Below are 20,333 nucleotides of genomic sequence, written 5' to 3'. Positions count from 1 at the left end.
ACTATTTTGAGGCCTTTATTGGATTCCTTGACGCAGAAAACATAGGATTAGCATATTTAATGAAGTCTCTAGGTTGACTAGAAGCCGAGATCGCGCAAAATATGTATTTTATGGCGGCCATTTTCAAAATCCAAAATGGCGGCCATGCAGGTGTCTGTGCAAATGCCAACATTGATTTTCAGATTCTCCATGCTCTGAAGATTCCAAAAATGTACAGGTTTGCTCATCCCAAAATTTTGAACGAAATTATATTTGTTAACATAGTGAACCTGACTATATTACCACATTCGCAGGAATTCAGTGCGGTTGGTAATAAGAAAAGTGCAGTATGCTCCAGAAGGGCCAGGACCTCAACCCAGTGCTGAGACCAGTCGGCAGTTCCTTCTGTCAGACAAACCCCTGCACCTGGAGGCCTCATTGGACAGACAGGTAAATACAATGATGATAAATCACCTGAAAAGATGAGCAACAATACATTCCTACAAATTAGCTACCCGAGTATCGGTTAAAGAATTGCTAGTTGTGTTACTATACACAATCAGGCCTTGAGGGTTGACAAGATGGCCGAGAGGTACGCACACTCACCTCTACTCTAAGCTGACTAGTCTGGGTTTGAATCCCGATCCAGCTATAACCTGTCATCCCGGTGTTTCACAGCCTGGATCATTCATCAATGTGTGTTGCGTCCCTCAGAGGGAAGTTTAACGGGTGTCCCGTCTGCCAGTGTTTATTGGTAGACATGAAAGATCCCATGGTGTCTTCGCGAAGACTAGGCGAGCTATCTCCGGCACCATGGCCAAATTACTGACCTAATCAGCAGAAGGCGTTGCATCAGCGGCACAGCCACGCCCTTAGCAGCCAATGATGCAGCCTTGTGCTGCATGGAAACGAAGAAGAAGAAGAGTAAAAAGAAGAAGAAGAAGAAGAAGAATCAGGCTTTGAGCAGTCAAGCACAGCATTTACCTACACATAATTTTTTTACTTCGGCCGACCATATTTGATCGTCATGTGAGCAAACAGCTTTTACTATGCATTGCAGATAATACAGGTAGCCCTGCTTACCAACCTTTTTAACGACGATGCCTTCTTTCTTATCCTTCAGATTTACTACCATGGTGAGAGTATCAATGTCAATGTCCACATCACGAACAACTCCAACAGAACTGTGAAGAAAATCAAGATTTCTGGTGCTCTTTCACAGAGGGGAGGGGAAGAAATAAGGAAGGAGGATGGGGACTTAACGGGGATTTTGGATTTCATTCTGTCTTGTATGAATACGTGCATGTGAGTGTGTGCATCTGTTTGTACGTGCACAGTGCGCCAGTTTGCAGACATTTGCCTCTTCAACACAGCGCAGTACAAATGTCCGGTTGCAACAGAGGAGAGCGAGTGAGTACGCCATGTCGTTAAGGATGTCGATTTGAAATCCATCAAACTGCTCCATGTGATGTTCACTTACAGAGTAAACATTTATACATTTACCTTCAGGATACAAAACTTATTGGGCCAAATGGACTCAACTGATTGAGATAGTGAGACTTCCCATTGGTGAAGTCTCTCCAATAAAGGTTCTCATGTGACATTCTGGGTCATAGTGTGTGCGCAATGAAGGGACAGAAGCCCCATTTGATCAGACTAGGGGGCCCGTTGGTCTGTTGTACCAAATTTTCATTTGTCTTCACGGCCTTGTAGCATACCTGCCTGTTGGACTCAGGGGGTTCTTTTGGGTCCTCTGGGTATTTTGGGTCATCGGGGACTTTTGGGTCATTAAGGACTTTTGGGTCATCTGGGTCTTTTGGGTCCTCTTGGGTCTTTTGGGTCCTCGGGGACTTTCGGGTCATCAAGGACTTTTGGGTCATTAAGGACTTTTGGATCATCTGGGTCTTTTGGGCCATTAAGGACTTTTGGGTCATCTGGGTCTTTTGGGTCATTAAGGACTTTTGGGTCATCTGGGTCTTTTGGATCCTCGGGGACTCTTGGGTCTTTCGGGTCCTCAGGGATTTTCGGGTCATCAAGGACGTTTTGGGTCTTTCGAAACTTTTGGGTCATTAAGGACTTTTGGATCATCTGGGTCTTTTGTGTCCTTGAGGACTTTTGGGTCATTAAGGGCGTTTGTATCATCTGGGTCTTTTGGGTCCTCGGGGACTTTTGGGTCAATAACTTTTTTGGTCCTTGAGGACTTTTGGGTCTTTTGGTTCCTCGAGGACTTCTGGGTCATCAGGGACTTTTTGGGGACTTTTGGGTCCTCAGGGGTCTTTTGGGTCCTCGGGGACTTTTGGGTCTCAAATGTTTAAAAGGGCCTTCCAAGGTCGAAGGGGCCTCGGCAGTCCAAAGGGTTAAAAGGTATATTTGAATAGTACGTAATTAATTAATAGACGTAATTAATTAATAGACGTATGTAATAAATAGACGTATGTAATAAATAGACGTATGTAATAAATAGACGTATGTAATAAATAGACGTATGTAATAAATAGACGTACAATAATAATAATAATTCATTTATTTTGTATAGCGCTTTTCAAGAAGCCCAAAGGCGCTTTGACAGAGTGGAAAACATAATGCAAAACAAAACATGAAAACAACAATTGCAAAAAGACAAGAATCAATAGGGAAATATTTAAAGCAAAAGGAGGGAGAAGGAGAAGAGATAGTCAGGGGTTAAATGCTGTGGGTTGAATGTTGAATGCAGTGTTGAACAGGTGGGTCTTTAGTGATGTTTTGAATGTGGTGAGTGAGGAGGAATCTCTGATGGTGTGAGGTAGTGAGTTCCAGAGGGTGGGAGCAGCGATGGAGAAGGCCCTGTCCCCCCAGGATCTGAATTTGGTCCGGATGGAGGGGGTCAGGAGGTTGGTACCAGCAGAGCGGAGGTTGCGGGTGGGAGTGTGTCTGGAGAGGAGGTCAGCCAGGTAGGATGGGGCCAGGTTATGGAGGGCTTTGTATGTCAAGAGGAGGATTTTGTACTGGATTCTCTGGGGGATGGGGAGCCAGTGAAGCTTGTAAAGGACGGGGGTGATGTGGTCACGGGTCCGGGAATGGGTGAGTAGACGGGCAGCGGAGTTCTGAATGTATTGGAGTTTATTGGTGATTGTTGAGGGTGAACCATAGAGGAGGCTATTGCAGTAGTCCAGACGGGAGGTGATGAAGGCGTGGATGAGGGTTTCTGCAGCCGTGGAGGAGAGGGATGAGCGGAGACGGGCAATGTTTTTCAGGTGAAAGAAGGCTGACTTTGTGATCTGTTTAGTGTATTTGTCGAAGGAGAGGGTTTGGTCAAATATGACGCCAAGATTCCGGATGTGAGGGGAGGTGGATACTGGGATACCGTCGATGTTGAGGGCAAAGTTATGGGTGGATTTTGTGAGCGTTTTTGGGCCAATGATGATTATTTCAGATTTATCACAGTTAAGTTTGAGGAAGTTGATTTGAAGCCAGGATTTTATTTCAGTGATGCAGTTTGTCAGGATAGAGTGGGTGGCGGTGGAGACGGACTTGGTGGAGATGAAAAGCTGGATGTCATCGGCGAAGCAGTGGAATTGGAGACCATGACGGCGGATTAAGTGACCGAGGGGGGACAGGTAAAGGATGAAGAGGAGGGGGCCAAGAACTGAACCTTGGGGGACACCTTGGGGGAGGGGAGCAGTGGGGGATTTGCAGTTATTGATGGAGATGAACTGGCGTCTGTCAGAGAGGTATGATTTAATCCAAGAGAGGGCAGTGCCAGTCACGTTAAAGGTGGATTCAAGTCGGGTGAGGAGGATGGTGTGATCGATGGTGTCAAAGGCAGCGCTGAGGTCGAGGAGGACGAGAATGTTGAGGTTGCCAGCGTCAGAGGAGAGGAGAAGGTCATTGGTGATTTTGAGTAGAGCAGTTTCAGTACTGTGGTTGGAGGAGTACGTATGTAATAAATAGACACAAAAAGTATGACACAGACACACACACACACACACAAACACACACACACACACACACACACACACACACACACACACACACACACACACACACCACATCCATTTATAGTAGATAAAAGCACAAAACAGCAAATAGCTTTAAAACACGTGTATTGTGTCAAAACATGGCGGTAATTTGGATTTGTGTTTGGGCATAATGCGTGACCATGAAATGTAACTGCCCTCTTTGGTTTTGAACTACGAGCACTCCCACCTGGCAGCCATTACATTTTTCAGAGTAATGCTGTGCTCTCTCGTGGTCGATGTAGCACACCTTCCTGGTTTAATGTCCGTCTGTCCAAATGAAATACGGTTTTTAAATCCCAGTTAATGGTGGAAAAACCTAATCGATGCACTTCACGGTCGTAAACATCTCATCGCATTAACCTCGCAACTTGACCCCTCTCAGGCTCACTAAAGGCAACACAGCATGACAGGGGAAAAGTCACCCATGATTCAAATGCAGTTTATCCACATCCTGTTGTTTCTGCCAAATACAAAACAACAACATTTTTTCAGTTTATGTCCGACGTTCAAGTTAAGGCGTCACCCTCAAACTTTTGCGACCAGATAATGCGCACTCCAAAATGGGCCGGTGTGATATGAGCAAGTGGCACACCAGCACAAGAGGGGTGACAGGATTTATTTATTTTTGTATACAAGGTTGAGGCTCGTGTAAAAGCTAACATTAATCACAAAAAAAACAAATGGACACACAAAACATACAATAAAGGGAGCGGGAGACAAGATGGGGAGAGAGAGGGAAGCACACAAGTACAACAACAGAGAACATCGGGAGATCTGTGGGAGGGAGGAGGCATGGGAAGGGGGGTGGGTGGGAGTAAATGCCTCACCTCATGACGTATAGGTGCGCACACTCGGCTCGAAGCTGTCTCACCTGGGTTAGAATCTTGGCTCAGCTATAACCTGTCATCCAGGTGTTTCACAGGTAGGGCGATTCATCGATGTGTGCGCCGTCCCTTGGATGGACGTTATACTGAATGTCCCATCTGCTACCATTCTGGTGGATGATAAAGACCCCATGGTGTATTTTGCAAAGAGTCGGCGAGCTATCGCCGGAACAATGTACAAAATCCAAATTCCTGCGCCAACCTACAGAGGCCATTGTATGAGTGGCACAGCTGTACCCTCACCCAATGATGTTACACCACAACCTTGTGCCACATATTAAAGAAAAATGACCACAGGACTTTAGTACCCAAACTGCCAAGGCATTGCTTCCGCTATTTATATATTTTTGTCCTTTTTGGGATGCAAGTACTGTACTATTTTAACACACATTGCCCTCTTCCTCTAGTAACACAGTGGCTCCCGGCTCATCGCTGTGCAAAGTTTTCACCCTGCGACCCCTTCTTTCTGCCAATCGTGATCGACGTGGCCTGGCACTCGATGGGCAGCTCAAGCATGAGGACACAAACCTGGCATCTAGCTCCATGTAATACATCTATTACTACTTCAAATACAACATATTATGTTATGTTGATCTTCTCTGCTTATCTGCATCACATGATTTTACTGTATCATTCATTTATTGCTCATAGTATGTTTCTGAGCTATTTCTGGTTTAAAACATGTATTCAGTTAAAACCAGCTTCGTATGATGCTTGTTTGGGACACATTCACTGGCTGTAGCATGATGGAGCACCGAGCTTATTTATTACTTGCAACATCAAAGATGTTTTCAAGTTTTTATATATATATATATATATATAATTTTTTTTTTGTGTGTGCAAGATCGAGGCTCGTGTAAGAGCTAACATTAATCACAAAAAGACAAACTGACATAAAACATAAGATAAAGGGAGCGGGAGACAAGATGGGGAGAGAGAGGGAAGCACACAAGCACAACATTTGAGAGCAGGGACATCGGGAGATCTGTGGGAGGGAGAGGGCTTGGTGGGAGGAGGCATGGGAAGGGGAGGAGGAGGGGTGGGAGAGGTATAAAACACATGGACACTGCAAGGACTTCCAGGAAAGAAGTGGGAATTTCAAAAAAGTGGATCTCGGGTGAATTAACGGGGGTAGAAAAGATCAGGGTTTGGGATGGGGGAAGATAACAGATGGTGGTGAACAGCTGTTTTAAAGACCTGGAGGGAGGAGTGGCATTGAAGGGAGTGGGGGAGTTTGTTCCAGAGGCAGGAGAAAAGAGGAATGAAGGTGAGCAGAGAGTCTTGATTTTGGCAGTTTAACCATAAGAGGGTTGCAGGCAGATCTTGTGCGACCTGCAGGAATATTTGGGGGACAGAGCACAGAGAGAGCTGGGGGAGCAAGGCAGGAGAGGAGTCGGTAGAAGACAGAAATTGGTAGGTCTTGTGCATTATTCTGTCTGTCTGTTTGTCTGTCAATCGGATGCAGGTCACAATTTTAAACCGATCTTTACAAAACTTCACCAGATAGTAGAGTTGGTCATAAGAATGAATGAATGAATGAATGATCGTTTTAAGGCCATTTTCCCCACTAGAGTCGGGGTTAGCCTTGCGGGGCCCATGACAATCATGGTTCCCTTTTTGAGGCAATGTTTTTATGGCCGGATGCCCTTCCTGACGCCTTCCTGGTCATAAGGAAGAAGCCTATTGATTTTGAGGTCAATGGTCATCTTGAGGTCGAATTTATAAAACTGCCATTTTTCATCCAATCGACTTGAAAATTGAACAGCATTTGCATATTGAGTCACATATTTGGGAAAATCACTACTTTTGAGGTCTAAAGGTCATACGTCAACTCAAGGTCAAACTTCCAAAATAATCAATTTTTATTTGAAAAATCATCAATTTTCATCTGATTGACTTGAGAATTTAACATCATTTGCATAGTCCATCACTGAATTGGGAAACAAACTATTTTTGAGGTCAAAGGTCAACTCAAGGTCAAACTTACAATATCATCAATTTTCATCTGAAAAATGAATTTTAATCTGATTGACCCGAGCTTTGATTAAGATCGTCAATTATAATCTTGATGAAATGGACAATTTGATGTATCCATGGCAAGTTTATATTTTTGGGAGGGGATGGATTTTGCAAGTATCATGCTCTGCATGACGTCTTCTTCTTTATTTTTTAGGCAGTAAGTTAAGCTTTCTGCCCCCGTCTGATTGCATTCACTTGTGGATGTTAATGTTTTCATGATATTCTTTGGAAAAGCGGGACATGCGCATTTATATCCCAAGTTCCAAATTATCCATATGGGCTCAGCAAGGTTTGAGCACCATGCCAAATTAGGATATTTCCTCATCTGTAACTGCCTTGTACTGCCCCATAACACTTAAGTGATGAGTTGATAATGGGAAAGGTATTTAATTATTATTATTATTACCATCACGGAGACACAATGTTAAAAATACTACATACAAATCAATGTGGAACCAAGTCCCATTACTGGCAATTCTTTATCCTTTGATCATTGACTCCAACCTCGCTAAGAGCTTGACAATTTAAAGACGATGTATTTTGGGATCAAGTAATCCATAGCCAGTAACCAATGAGAAAAGAGAACTCACCTGTATATGATGTCATTACTGTGGTTGTTGGTCGTTTTTCAAGCACTTCCAAGAGTCTGGCCGATGAAGATTAAAAACCACAGGTTCAGATAAAACCTTTTCATTCGCAGAGTGAAAGAAGGTGGCAGCAAGGAGATCCTTGGGATCCTCGTATCATACAAGGTCAAGGTCAAGCTGCTGGTGTCCCGTGGGGGGTAAGACCAACCACCAACACTAAAGGTTTAACCAACTCCTCCATTTTCAAACCATGCAGGAAATTGCTTTAATTGTATCAGGAAAACTTGCGCCAATCTTTTTCCAGTTTAGCTGTCAGCTCTTGCAGTGCATCCATGAGTCTAACTCCAAAAGTACAAAATATTCCCTGTCAAAGGGTTTTCTTATCTCTTCCCCGCCTATCCAGCCCTCAACAAGCCATCTACGCATTTCATAAACAAATATATTATCCATACTCCTTCCACCCACGCTACCTCCATACCACACCCCTCTCTCTTCTCCGAATTGCACATTTTATCTTCGCATTCCTCTCAAACATCCTTATCCTCCTTCATTTGCTTTTTTTCCTCAATTTAATGATTAATCTACCTTCTCCTCCCCATTACTGTGCATGACCCCAGACACAATGGGGTTTGACCTCATTATGATTGCCCAAATGAGCAGAATGTCGATGATCCTGAGCACACTCGGTTTAATGCGTAATGACAGACCGTGCAGCATGGAGGAAAATATCGAGCAAAACAAGGCTATCCAGAGCCTCTCGTGCTGTGCACATGTTTCTTTGTACAGTATTATCTCCTACTTGGCAGGTTGCCGAAGTGATGGAATCCTGCCAAATATAAGGAAATGCATGCAAAAACCTTGAGGCAGAGAGAACTAGAAGCTTCCACACAAAAGCACCACTTACTGCCACCCAAAAGAGGGAGTGTGCAAAACCTCAAACGAGCCCTTTTCAGTTTACTGCATGGAGGCCTCGCCTCAACCCACGTCAATGGGTGTTTAGCATACGTGCCATACTTACCATGCTTGCCAAGCACGGGTTATTGAGAACGAGGAACTGTGGAAATGGACCCACACCAGCCCGGGGATAAAGAAATGTCTTTAACTTCTCGACTGAGCAGCCACTCACATGGATTGTTTTTATTCCAAACAGCGCTCTAATGCTAATGGAGGCACTTCTATCGATATCAAATGCAAGACAAGGACATTAGTGTAGTTTTAGATGCATTACAGGGGCATGAACAAATTACATTTCAAACACAGTATCTGGGATGTGAACTAGGTAACCCATTATCACAATCCTAAGTGCCAAATGGGCCAAAATTGGTTTGTACGGAATCGCATGACCACAAAGGCCTTGATTGGATAAAGGAGGATGATGATGATGGATCTCTTCTTAAAATTAACAAACACAACCCTCCACATTATTAACATCTCTCGGCAGGATTCCTTGTCCTAAGGTATGCTTCTCACTGACCACAGATCAGTATGCTTCCCAGTTTTATATTGTCTTACTTTATGCATCGCTCCTTCCACCATCATTCCTCTGTCCTCTTGCAGCCCACCTAAGTCACAGGTGTTCCTCCAGAATCCAACACCTGGTTCCCCTAACCAAGTCTAAAGTGAACGTTTTCGCCCGTTCCTTGTTCCCTCTATTCTGTTGTCTGTGGAGCCGAGTCATTCCCTCCAGTCTTTCAAGAATACTGCCCATCGCAACCTCAACTACTAACTTTTTCCCACAACTACACGAAAGTTCTCATTGACGACATCACCCTCTACCCCCACCCGCTCTCCCCTCTTTTCCACATCCATTTCCTTTCTACCACTCATGCGTGATAGATATCCTCATTTCCCTGTTCCCCATTAACCCCTCCTGGGTCTGTGAATTTGCTACCCTCTGGCCCTTAGGTCCTCCACAAGCCTAGATTTCTATGTTGAAATAAATAAATAAACCTTAAAGAAATAATACAAGCCACCATTTAAAAAAATCATTTTTACAGCATTTTTTTAAAATTGCAACTTCATCTCGCGGTAGAATTGGTTTGAGATAAATAAAGAAATAAAAGTACATCCAAACCTCACATCTGTAAAAACCAGGATATGCCAATAGATGAGTGGTTCATCTTGCTTGTAACCAAAAGAAATGGACACTAAGTTTCCACAAAGGAGACGGGGAAATGAAAACAAAGAGGTGATGACTTCAGCTGTCACATCTTTTAATATTAGGGTTTTGACTCAGAGGGTGGACTAAGAATCGGTTAAAAACAGACATTACCTGTGCACTTCAGTTCATGCTCACCTGCTCTTACAAGGCACTCATTTAAAGTAATCATATATCGATATTCTGAAAGAATGTGACACAAACATGATGGGCAAACAACCTTTCCCATCTCTTTATCCTACATTGTATATCTCTCTTCTCTTCTCTTCTCTTCGTCTCACTCTCCTCCCAAATCCCACAAGCCCCTTCTTCCTCTTCCGTCTTTAATTATGTAAATAAAGCATTTCCTCAGTACTCCTCATTACAGGCCCAGCCACAAGCCTAACATTTTAGAGCCTTTTTGTTCTTATTGATGACACTATGGCAGAAATAATGACTTTTTCCATGTCCATTTTGCATTTAGGACCAATGCACAGGTGTATTTGCTTTAAGCTTTTGATTTAAAAGGATAAACATTTATATATGAAAGCATTTGTCAATGTAATAAGAGCAGGGACACGTTGTAAAGCCATGAATTTGTTCTTAGGACCAGGGTGCATGCGTATTATGATGACAACTTTTCATGACTTTCATGTCCATGTAGTTTGGTCTACATGTAACGTTTGGGTTGTTTTATCAGAAAGTTTAAAAAAAAAGTTTTTAACGTTTTATTCTTTCCTTTTTTAAATTTATTTATGTAAAAAGGCATTTCTCCTTTGAGAAATACCAGAGATAAGACAGAATGATTAAACTGTTGTTTTTACCAGCAACATGTCGCAGGTCTACAAGAGCTTCGCATTGCTGTTATTGTTGTTGGGCTTCTTGGTGGTGGTCGATTTTTGAAATGTGCACCCATTGATTCGATAGCTTCCGGACCAAATCCACATCTGCCACTTGATTCTATCCACCATAGTACCAAGACAAAATGAAATGGCCGCCATCTTGTTTTTTTGGTGGGCCTAACACAGGCCTGTGGGCCTCTGCTGATTTGTTGCATCAGATTTCCATTGGCTTTGGTTGTGTCGACTATTAAATTATTAGCAAGGTTTAATCAAGCTCTTAGGCGCCTCCATAACAAATAGCATTACGTAATGTTTGAATGGCTCCATATGAGCATTAAATGTGCGTTTCCTAACCGGCCCATTACTGGATTTTTAAAGCCAATTCACTCGCACTTAATGGAAACCTTGAATTACCATGTACAGGTTTTTTTATAAACAAAAGGTTTATTACCACAGAGAGGGCGAGAGAGGGCGAGAGAGGGCGAGAGAGGGCGAGAGAGAGAGTGTGAGTGTGAGAGAGTGGGTGGAAGACGCGCACGTGCACACACGCACACACAGTGTGCGGTCATTCTGGCTTGCTTGTTTACGTAGTCAAGGCTCGTGGAAGAGTTAGAACACAGAACAGATGAAGATACAACATATCAGAAGGAACAGCAGGATGAGAATGGGAACCGAGGGAAAATAGACGGACACTGACAAACAATGGATGGGGGTAACGATGAGGGGTAAGGGATAACACAAGGGGTGGAGAAGATGGATACAGAAACAAAATATTGGGAGGGGTTGGGGCAGTGTAACAGGTGTAGAAAAGATCATGGTTTTGGATGAGCGATGATTTGGTATGGTGGTGAACAGTTGTCTTAAAGACCTGGAGTGAAGAATGAGATTAGAAAGAGTATGGAAGTTGGTTCCACAGGCGGGGATTAAAGGAGGAACGGATGAGTGGAGGTGAGCAGTGGTTCGGGATTTGGCCCTGGATTTTGGCAGTTTCACTAGGAGAGGGTTGTTGGCTGATTGCATGTATCCTGCAGATCCATAAGGGGTGGGTGGGTGGGTGGGGGGGGGGGGGCAAAGCATGGAAAGGGCACAGCTTGCAAAACCAGAAACTAGGTGGAAGACAGAGACCACCGACCTGTCGGCGATGGCAAAATGATAGGCCCATAGACTTAGCTTCATCACAAGAGATTCCCATTATCTTGAAAGCCTCTGTTTCCACGGGGTCAAGCTGGGCAAGGTGCGAGGCAGGGGGGCCAGCCCAGAGGGGAGAGCAGTACTCCATCAAGCTGTGGATGAAAGCCTTGTATGTAAATAGGAGCTCAGGTATGCTAAGGAAGGACTTCGAATGACAGGAGTGCCCAGTCGGCATCTTGCTTTGGAGGCCAACTTTGAAATGTGGCTTGCCCAAGAGAGATCATGGCTGATGGTGAGACCCAGAGTTTGAGTGACTGAAGTTCTTCAAGAGGGTTGTTGAAAAAGTAGATGGGAGGGTTTGCGGATCGATCTTTTTGGAGAGAGTGAGAGTGGAGAGTGAAGAGTGGGAGAGAGAGATATAGAGATATATAGAGAGAGATAGAGAGATATAGATAGATAGATTTCTGAGGATTGAAAGACATATTCCAAGTGCTTGACCAGTTTGTGATTTTGTCAAGGTCTGAAGAGAGGGAAGAGGTCTGAAAATGACCAAAAATATAAAGCAGAACCAATGTCATGGCAGCTGGGTACTAAAGCCCTGTATTACTTTTTCTTTCATATGTAGCATAAGGCTGTGGGGTAACATCATTGGACGAGGGTGCAGCAGTGCCACCCCTTTTCTGTCTGTCAGCAGAGAGTGGGGTCATCAGCAAATAAATAAAGAGGATTTTACAGAGTCGGATAAATCATTGATTAAGATGAGGAATAGGATGTGGTTAGAACACTGCCTTGGGCCACTCCAGCCTTGACAGGGAGAGGAGATGAAGGGCCCTTAAGAGTCACACCTTGGTTAGGAGAGTGGGGAAGTCAGTAATTCAAAAGCGGAGTTGACCTTGGATTCCATGGGCAGACAGTTTGGGGAGCAAGGTGGGATGTCAGACTGTATCGAAAGCTTGAGATATGTCCAGAGAGACGGCCCTGATCTCATGTCTGATATTGAGAGCCTCCATCCATTGTGGGGAGAGTATAAGCAGCATGTCCAAGATAGAGTGACCAGGTCTGAATCAGAATAGATAATGTGAGATGAGGCTGATGGAGAAAAGGAATGATTTTATGTCAACTGCGATGATGGATGATGGTTCTTGCGGATGATTGGAGGTAAGCCAATTAGTCTGTAGTTAAGGGCATCCTTTTGCACATTTTAATGTAATGCAGTGATGTTGGCTGATTTCAAAGCATATGGAAGATGAGTTAGGGTGAATGATAGGGTGAAAAGGGCAGAGAGAGAGGGGATGTGCAGAGCAGCAGAGCAGATTTTTAGGACACGTGAGCTGTTGCTGCCCGGTCCAGTTGCAGAATTTGCCTCCAAAACGTGTGGCTCCAACACTCTAACTTCTGATTTCAGCATTTCCTCCCCTCCACTCTTTTCCTTTCTTGCTGATTGCACGCAATTGTTGCCCTACTACCGAACTGTCAGTTCAACCTTGCTCTTCTGTGAGCCTCACACTTGCAAAGAGAGAGGAAAACAAAAAGGAAAATGAAGCTTGAAAATGCCAACTTGAACACACATGACCCCTTCAGAATTATTGTTCCTGTTAACTTCCAAAAACAAAGAATATGAAACTTGCATCATCGACTTGTAATTACTTATTGAACAAACAATGTTCTTACTTTGCAATCAATATGCAGATGTAAAGCTGCCATTGTTGAATATATATATATACATACATACAGTGCATTCAGAAAATATTCAGACCCCTTCACTTTTTTCACATTTTGTTATGTTGCAGCCTTTTGCTGAAATCGTTTAAATTCATTTTTTCCCTCATTAATCTACACACAATACCCCATAATGACAAAGAGAAAACAGGATTTTAGAAAGTTTTGCAAATTTATTATCAAGAAAAAACTGAAATATCACTGACATAAGTATTCAGACCCTTTGTTATGACACTTGAAATTTAGCTCAGGTGCCTCCCATTTCTCTTGATCATTTTTGAGATGTTTCTACACCTTGATTCTACACATATATATATATATATATATATATATATATATATATATATATATATATATATATATATATATATACACAGAGGCGGTTCATAAAAGGCCTATATATAAATATATATTACAAACCTATATGTATATATTCTGCTGCGTCACCAGATGTTATGTAAAAAGAAAGGTTTTGCTAACAGGACTCATCTTATACTAATGATGCCTTTTATGAACCACATGCAGCAGACATAAACTACCTTACCAATCAAAGAACACAATTAGATGTGCTTAGTGAAATACAAATAAATCAAGTGATTACAAATGGCAGGCAGGCAAATTAGCAATTCTCACATGGGATTTGAAATTTCCTCCGAAGTAGACACAATACATTATTTCGTAACGTTGCTTACTGCCATTTCCCGACTGGGACTTATTTCATTAAAAATAATTACTTACGAAGCAATGGGCTTGTCAAAGCGCATTTTGACTCGAGCCACCAGTGGAAATTACTGTTTTGTCAAGTTAATATGAGCTTTTCACCTAAGAGGGCACGGAGGGAATTAAACTGGCTCAACTCCAAAAATGTAACAATGCGTTTGAACATCCTTTATTTATTTTATTTTTTACATAAATCCAAGGTTCATAGTAGAGCTTGTACATAAATCGCTTACGGGAGAAATACGTTAGCAGAGACGAGTGTATTTAAATGTGAATCACAATATTTAGTCGACATTGGACAAAAATAACTATAGCGAAGTCGATGCGCACCATCGCAAATCCCCACGCTTCCCACCAAAAGCAAGCTTGAAAGATGGCAAAAAGTTCCACCAGGAACAACCCAATATAAAATTGATCATAAGGTCCCCACCCCTTGGGGCATGAACCACTGAACCAGGGTCAAATCCAAAAAATCGTTCCATATCTCTTGTGTCCCTCAATGTTGATTGCATATATAAACTTTCATTAAAAAATGTTTTAAAATGTGCCCTTAATTGCATTTTTGGGTACTTGACCTTTTGAACCAGCTGGAGGGCCCCAGTGAGCGGAGCCAAAAATGATACTGCTCTTGCACCTTCTTGCCATGTGGTGAAAATAACCACCATGTTTGGTGAATTTCTGCGCAACGGTTTAGGAGATAGTGTGACGGACGGACAGACAGACAGAGCCAATTACAATATCCGTGTTTTTGAAAAAGGCATGGGGATAAACAGCACAAATGATATGAACTTAGGTTCTGAGTTACTGGTTTAGATGGGAGCGCCAAACAGGCTGTGACCCTATCATATGACGTCATGGGTGTGGTATTGTCACTATTGATCAATGATATTGCTGAAAGACAATCAAATACTCTACTTTATTATTTGGATTAACAGTTATTTGTTGTTGTTTTTCAGACTGCTCGGAGACATCACAAGCAGGTGCGTCTTTCGAATGTCTGCCACAGGAAGTACATGCCCACTTACCAGCCTGACGGGCTCACTGTCTTGGGACTGGGAAAAAATAAACTGAAATCCCAGTTTAAACATGAGGTAGCATCCAGGATCTGATCACAAACTCATTCATGTAACTGCAAATTGTACTTGGAAATCCATGCCATCCATGTAAGCTCGTGCCATCCATGTAAAATCCCACTCAAAGAGAGTGCATTCATCCACATGTAAGAAAGGTGATGAAGTATTTTTTTCCCTCTTGTTTTGTTTTGCTGGATTACATGTACAAATGGGCCATGGAAATATACAAGTTGGCTCACCCAATCAAGATCAGCCTATTTAGATTTTAGTAAAACACCAAGAAGATTGTGGTTTACAGCTGCAGCAAAAATAAATAAATAAATAAAATCAAGCAGGGAATGCAACACGGCAATTATGGACGAAATGGCCTCCAGATTTCCTTGTCCAAGGTATTACACTATTGCGGGACCTCATTACACTCAGGGTAGTCCCACGAATATTGTGGAACCACCTTTACAACCACCTTTGGAGGCCATTTTCCCCCACAGAGCAGGGGTTGGCCTTTTTCGGGCACCGTGGTCCCCTTTTTGAAGCAATGTTTTATGGCCAGATGCCCTTCCTGCCTCAAACCCTGTTAGTCGCCTTTTGCGACACACAGAGAATTACCAGTGAACTGGTACTCAATTTGCTGACCTCGGAAGGATGACAGGCTGAGTCAACCCCCCTGGCGTTAATTCAGCGATTGACCGGGATTCAAACCCAGGATCCTAGGATCCCAATCCGGCACCCTAACCGCTAAGCCAACACCAGGCTCCTCAAATGGGAGGGCCATTTGTATATTCATTTCCATTCTGCATTAGGAATATAAATATTAAATGCACTTGGTTCGATTCCTGACAGAATCTGCCTCCTAATGCAGAGGTGCAAAGGTGCAAGCCAAGCTTTTCCCTCTCCATGCCGAGCGGGGCCCTAACATATGATGCTCAACCACCCAAACCACCGTTATTTCACATTTTTACATCAATTTGATCCCATCTATAAACTGTCATCCTGGTGTTTCACAGGCAGGGTGAGGCAGATGGATATTAGGCCAGAGGACACAATTGCTGGCAATGCTTGTTGGTGGATGTTAGAGATCCCATGGTGTCTTTCGTGATGACCATGCAAATTATCACTAGTTTTGTGTCCACTGATAGGCCGGATCTGAACCAAAATCAAATCAGCTTGTTATTGTGACTTATCCAATGCATCCACAAAGTTTTGTCATAATCCGTCCACAACTTTTTGAAATATCATGCTATATATCGTTTTTGGCCCCATCTCTCAATGCTGAAGAATCACTTAAGATTATTTAAAAAAATTGTATCCGGACCACAAAATTGAATTAATTTGTCCTTGAAACAAACCCAATCTGTCCGCGAAGCCTCGTACGAATCCATCCATAACTTTTGGAGATATCATGCTATACATTGTTTTGGCCCACCTCTCAATGGTGAAGTTGTTGCATTTAAAAACTTACTGTATTTGGATCCTCACCAAAATCTAATCATTTCATCCTCATCATCCACCCAACCTCTCCACCAAATGTTGGTCGAATCCATCCACAACGTCTTGAGATATCCTGTTCACAGACAGACAAATAGACAAACAGAGAGGGGTAAAACTGAGGAAGCATGTTAATAAATGTTATTTATTGATACATCTTGTACTATTATCATGGGGCCAACTTAGGCGCATCCTGCGAGCCATGCATCAAACGGCCCACTTAAAGCAATCTATTGTTGCATTTCCAGGACTGTTAGATGGCCGGATGCTTTTTTTTTTTTTTTTCAACAGGGACAGAGGTTAATGAAAGAACTCGTAAATGGATCGAGTGAATGACGTGACTAGTAAATTAATGTGCCTCGTAAATGCCACAAGAGACCCTTTCCTGCTGCGTCCTCTACCAGATGGCCTGTGGCCAAATTGTTGGGCTTCCAGGTTCCTGTCGTTACAATTTGAGGTTTGGGAGATGTGCAAGTGCTGTTTGTTGGTACCTTGGGATTTTGACTGAGCGGTCAACTTCCGGTTTTGATCTCGTTGTTTTGGCTGCGACTTGTGCAGTGATGTGGCGGTGGAACTCCCATTCACGCTCATGCATCCCGAACCCATCGAGGAACAGCCACTGCAGATCGCTGCAGGTCAGTCTGATGGTAGGGAATGCTCACTACTTGCAACACATTCAACAATGAGCTACAACATTGATTTTTGAATGAAAAATGTGAACTTTTTACTTTACATCTTGGACAAGATTACTCAAAATACACTGAAGACAACCATAGGTATGGACAGCTGGAGTAATAGTTGGGATTTGCTATACTGTGCTAACATGCTGCTGAAATGATTTGCGGATGGGTTGGGATGAAAGCCCAAGCCATTCCTAACCCTAGAATACATTTTCTTGTTGATGAGCTCACGGTATGTCTGTTACAGTTACACCTACCTGTGATGCCCCGGCCGACGTGGACCTGATCAACTTTGACATGAGGTGGGCATATTGGTGGGACAGCGACAAGGGTTAGGGTTATGAGGAACCCTAACCCTAACCTAACTAACACTAACCACCCTACCCTACCCTAACCTTAAGTTATAGAAGGAAATATTGTCACGTACACCACACCGAGCCCAACCGGACTCAAACCTGTTGATGCCGGAGTTAACAATGCAAGATGGTCTGATCACGGGGGCTGGAGTTTTAACTGATGGCTTTGGGAATGTTGGTCTTCCCGATTTTGTCGCACCTGCCGAAAACCCAACTCACATGTGCCCGTTGGTAATTGGAGAAACGATCCTACAATCACCTAAAATAAAAAGTCAGAGTGGAATCCAATGGGTAAAATAAACCAGGGCAGGAAGCAAGTATTCTTCTTCTTCATTCACATGCAGCACAAAGCTGTGGGGTAGCATCATTGGCCGAGGGTGCGACTGCTGCTAATGCAATGCCCTCTGCTGGTTAGAGCAGGATTTTCGAATTTGTTCATGGTGCCGGCGATAGCTCACCTACTATTTACAAAGGGCATATTGGGATCTCTTAATGTACACCAAAAAATTCTGGCAGACTGGATACCCGTTTAACTTCCATCCCCGTCCGAGGGATGGCACACACAATGAGTCATCCTGCCCGTGAAACACTGGGATGACAGTTTATAGCTGGGTCAAGCTTCAAACCCAGGCTGGACAGCTTGGAAGCAAGTGTGCATATATCTAGGTCATCCTGTCATGGATCAGACTCGGCAACGGTTGCAAGAGTGAGATGTGCATGGAAGAAGTTTCGGGAACTGAGTGGCGTGCTGATGAGGAGGGGAGTGTCGTTGAAGCTGAAGGGAAAGGTGTATGCTGCATGTGTGAGAAGTGTTGTGATTTATGGGAGCGAGACATGGGTAATGAACGTAGAGCAGCAACGAAGGCTGGAAAGGGTGGAAATGCGAATGGTTCTGTGGATGTGCGGAGTATCGTTGAGAGAGAGGAAGACAAATGATGAATTGCGAAAGATGATGGGAATAGAGCCTGTGATTGATGCTGTGAAGAGGAACAGGTTGAGATGGTTTGGTCATGTGTTGAGGAAGGATGAAAGTGACTGGTTGAGAAGAGTGATGGAAATGAATGTAGAAGGAAGTAGAGGACGGGGAAGACCGAGAAAGACTTGGCTAAAGATGGTGGAAGAAGAAATGCGGGCAAGGGGGTTAACAAGGAGAGATGCAGAAAATAGGGCAAAATGGAGAAGATTGTCATGGGGACCGCAAGGCTAACCCCCGCTCTAGCAGGGAAAATGGCCTTAAAATGCATGTTGTTGTTGTTGTATCCTGTCAGCCCAGGAAGTAAGCAGAACAACAACAGAAATGAATGTGAGGAAGAAGAATCCGTCTGATCATAAAATAAATGATGCCAATCAGCTATGAAGATGCTGGTCTCACCTACGTTATACTCTATCCTCATCAACATGGACTCACTCGAGAGGTAGTTGGACACAGAAAGAGAAAAGGGTTATATGATGCTGGGGAGACAAAAAAAATAGGATGGTTATGGCCTGGTCAAGTCGAGTGAAGTACCTTTGCCTATATTTGATGGTAGGAGCAGGCAACGATTTCCCCATGCACATCCTGCAGTGAGGTGGGTCTCCAGCCAGTCTGGGTGAACTTTCCACTGGCACTCCCAGCATCGCAGGCCCGGTTCCTCCTTTCGCTGGGGTTTTCCAAATAATACCCAGTGATGCTCTGGTAGGGAGTCCTGCTGAGGAATTCTGTGGAGAGGCTGAGAGAACTAGCACACGCTCCTCACCCTGTGAAGGTCCTGACTGAACTGCTCTGATGTGGACCTCACTATCGGGATTCCCGGCTCAACTGCCGGGAATCACCCAAAACCATCCCTCACCTGACGTTCTCAGGCACGCTCATTGTTCACCTGACTCAAACACACCGTTGATTGGACCTATTCAAAAGAACACGTGTTCCATTTGGCTAGAGAGCTGTTAGTCACGAGGCCAGTGAGGAGATAGGGGAAACTGGTATGAAACAAATAAATAAATGAGAAAGAAGCATATTTATCAGTGGAAAATACATTGGGATGGAGTGGCCACAAAGGTGCTACAAAACACTACCTTGGCAAGCCTAAATTGAGGTTTACAATATATGTACTCAAAACATGCAGATTACGAAATAACTATTCAACTAATTAACCTCTCAACCCCGAGAGCCTATTTTCATTCCAATATCATTAAAATTTCAACAATATTAAAAAATAGACATTGAAAAGAGCATCGACGTACGAGCCTTAACAGCACTTTTCCATGTTTTCTTATTGATCTACCAGTGGTCACATGCAAGCTCCATACCATCTCGTCAGTCACATTTTAGACTTTAAGGCAAAGAGATAAAATGCTGATGAAATGTCCGATTGTGTATTAGTCATTCCGAAATGCCCATGGTGGCTGAACATACTTTCAATCACAGCACTTGCATATTCCCGGTGGGGTTTGTGTGCAACAACTCGTTTATACAACTGGGTGGGTTTGTCACCACTTTTCAGATTTCAACACGATCAGACGGATTGGGGTTGCCTGGCCTGGCAGGATGGATGTACACTCGCTTTTGAGCTGTCTAATCCGAGTAGGATTCCCATCCTGATTTATACTGGTGTTTCCCAGGCAGTGTGTGGCAGCAATTAGTATGCCCTCCGTCAGAGGGGACGATACGTGGTCTGTCCTGGCTGCTAGCTTTGCTTGTGGGACGTGGGTGCTAAAATTTCCACTGTACCTTTCAAAAAAAG

The 20,333-nt window shown here is 43.5% G+C and overlaps 1 protein-coding gene across 7 annotated transcripts in view; it reads left to right on the top strand.

Moving 5' to 3' along the window:
* The window catches only part of LOC137425189 (beta-arrestin-1), a 31,383-nt gene that overhangs the window by 9,556 nt on the left and 1,494 nt on the right, over positions 1–20,333 (top strand). For 2 of the 7 annotated variants that reach the window (XM_068113353.2, XM_078776392.1), the window contains exons 10-17: positions 294–429; positions 1,103–1,187; positions 1,317–1,389; positions 5,269–5,406; positions 7,581–7,664; positions 14,973–14,996; positions 17,133–17,209; positions 17,502–17,556. In XM_068113353.2, the coding sequence (XP_067969454.1) occupies positions 294–429; positions 1,103–1,187; positions 1,317–1,389; positions 5,269–5,406; positions 7,581–7,664; positions 14,973–14,996; positions 17,133–17,209; positions 17,502–17,556 (672 nt within the window). Of the gene's footprint in view, positions 1–293; positions 430–1,102; positions 1,188–1,316; positions 1,390–5,268; positions 5,407–7,580; positions 7,665–14,972; positions 14,997–17,132; positions 17,222–17,501; positions 17,557–20,333 lie in introns of all 7 variants that reach the window. The other 5 variants (XM_068113352.2, XM_068113351.2, XM_078776393.1 and 2 more) reach the window with 3 other exon arrangements.

The sequence above is a fragment of the Myxine glutinosa genome, chromosome 4 (assembly GCF_964187855.1).
Source record: "Myxine glutinosa chromosome 4, kmMyxGlut1.1, whole genome shotgun sequence".
NCBI classification, from domain to species: Eukaryota; Metazoa; Chordata; class Myxini; order Myxiniformes; family Myxinidae; genus Myxine; species Myxine glutinosa.
This window is presented reverse-complemented; position numbering and strand designations above follow the sequence as displayed.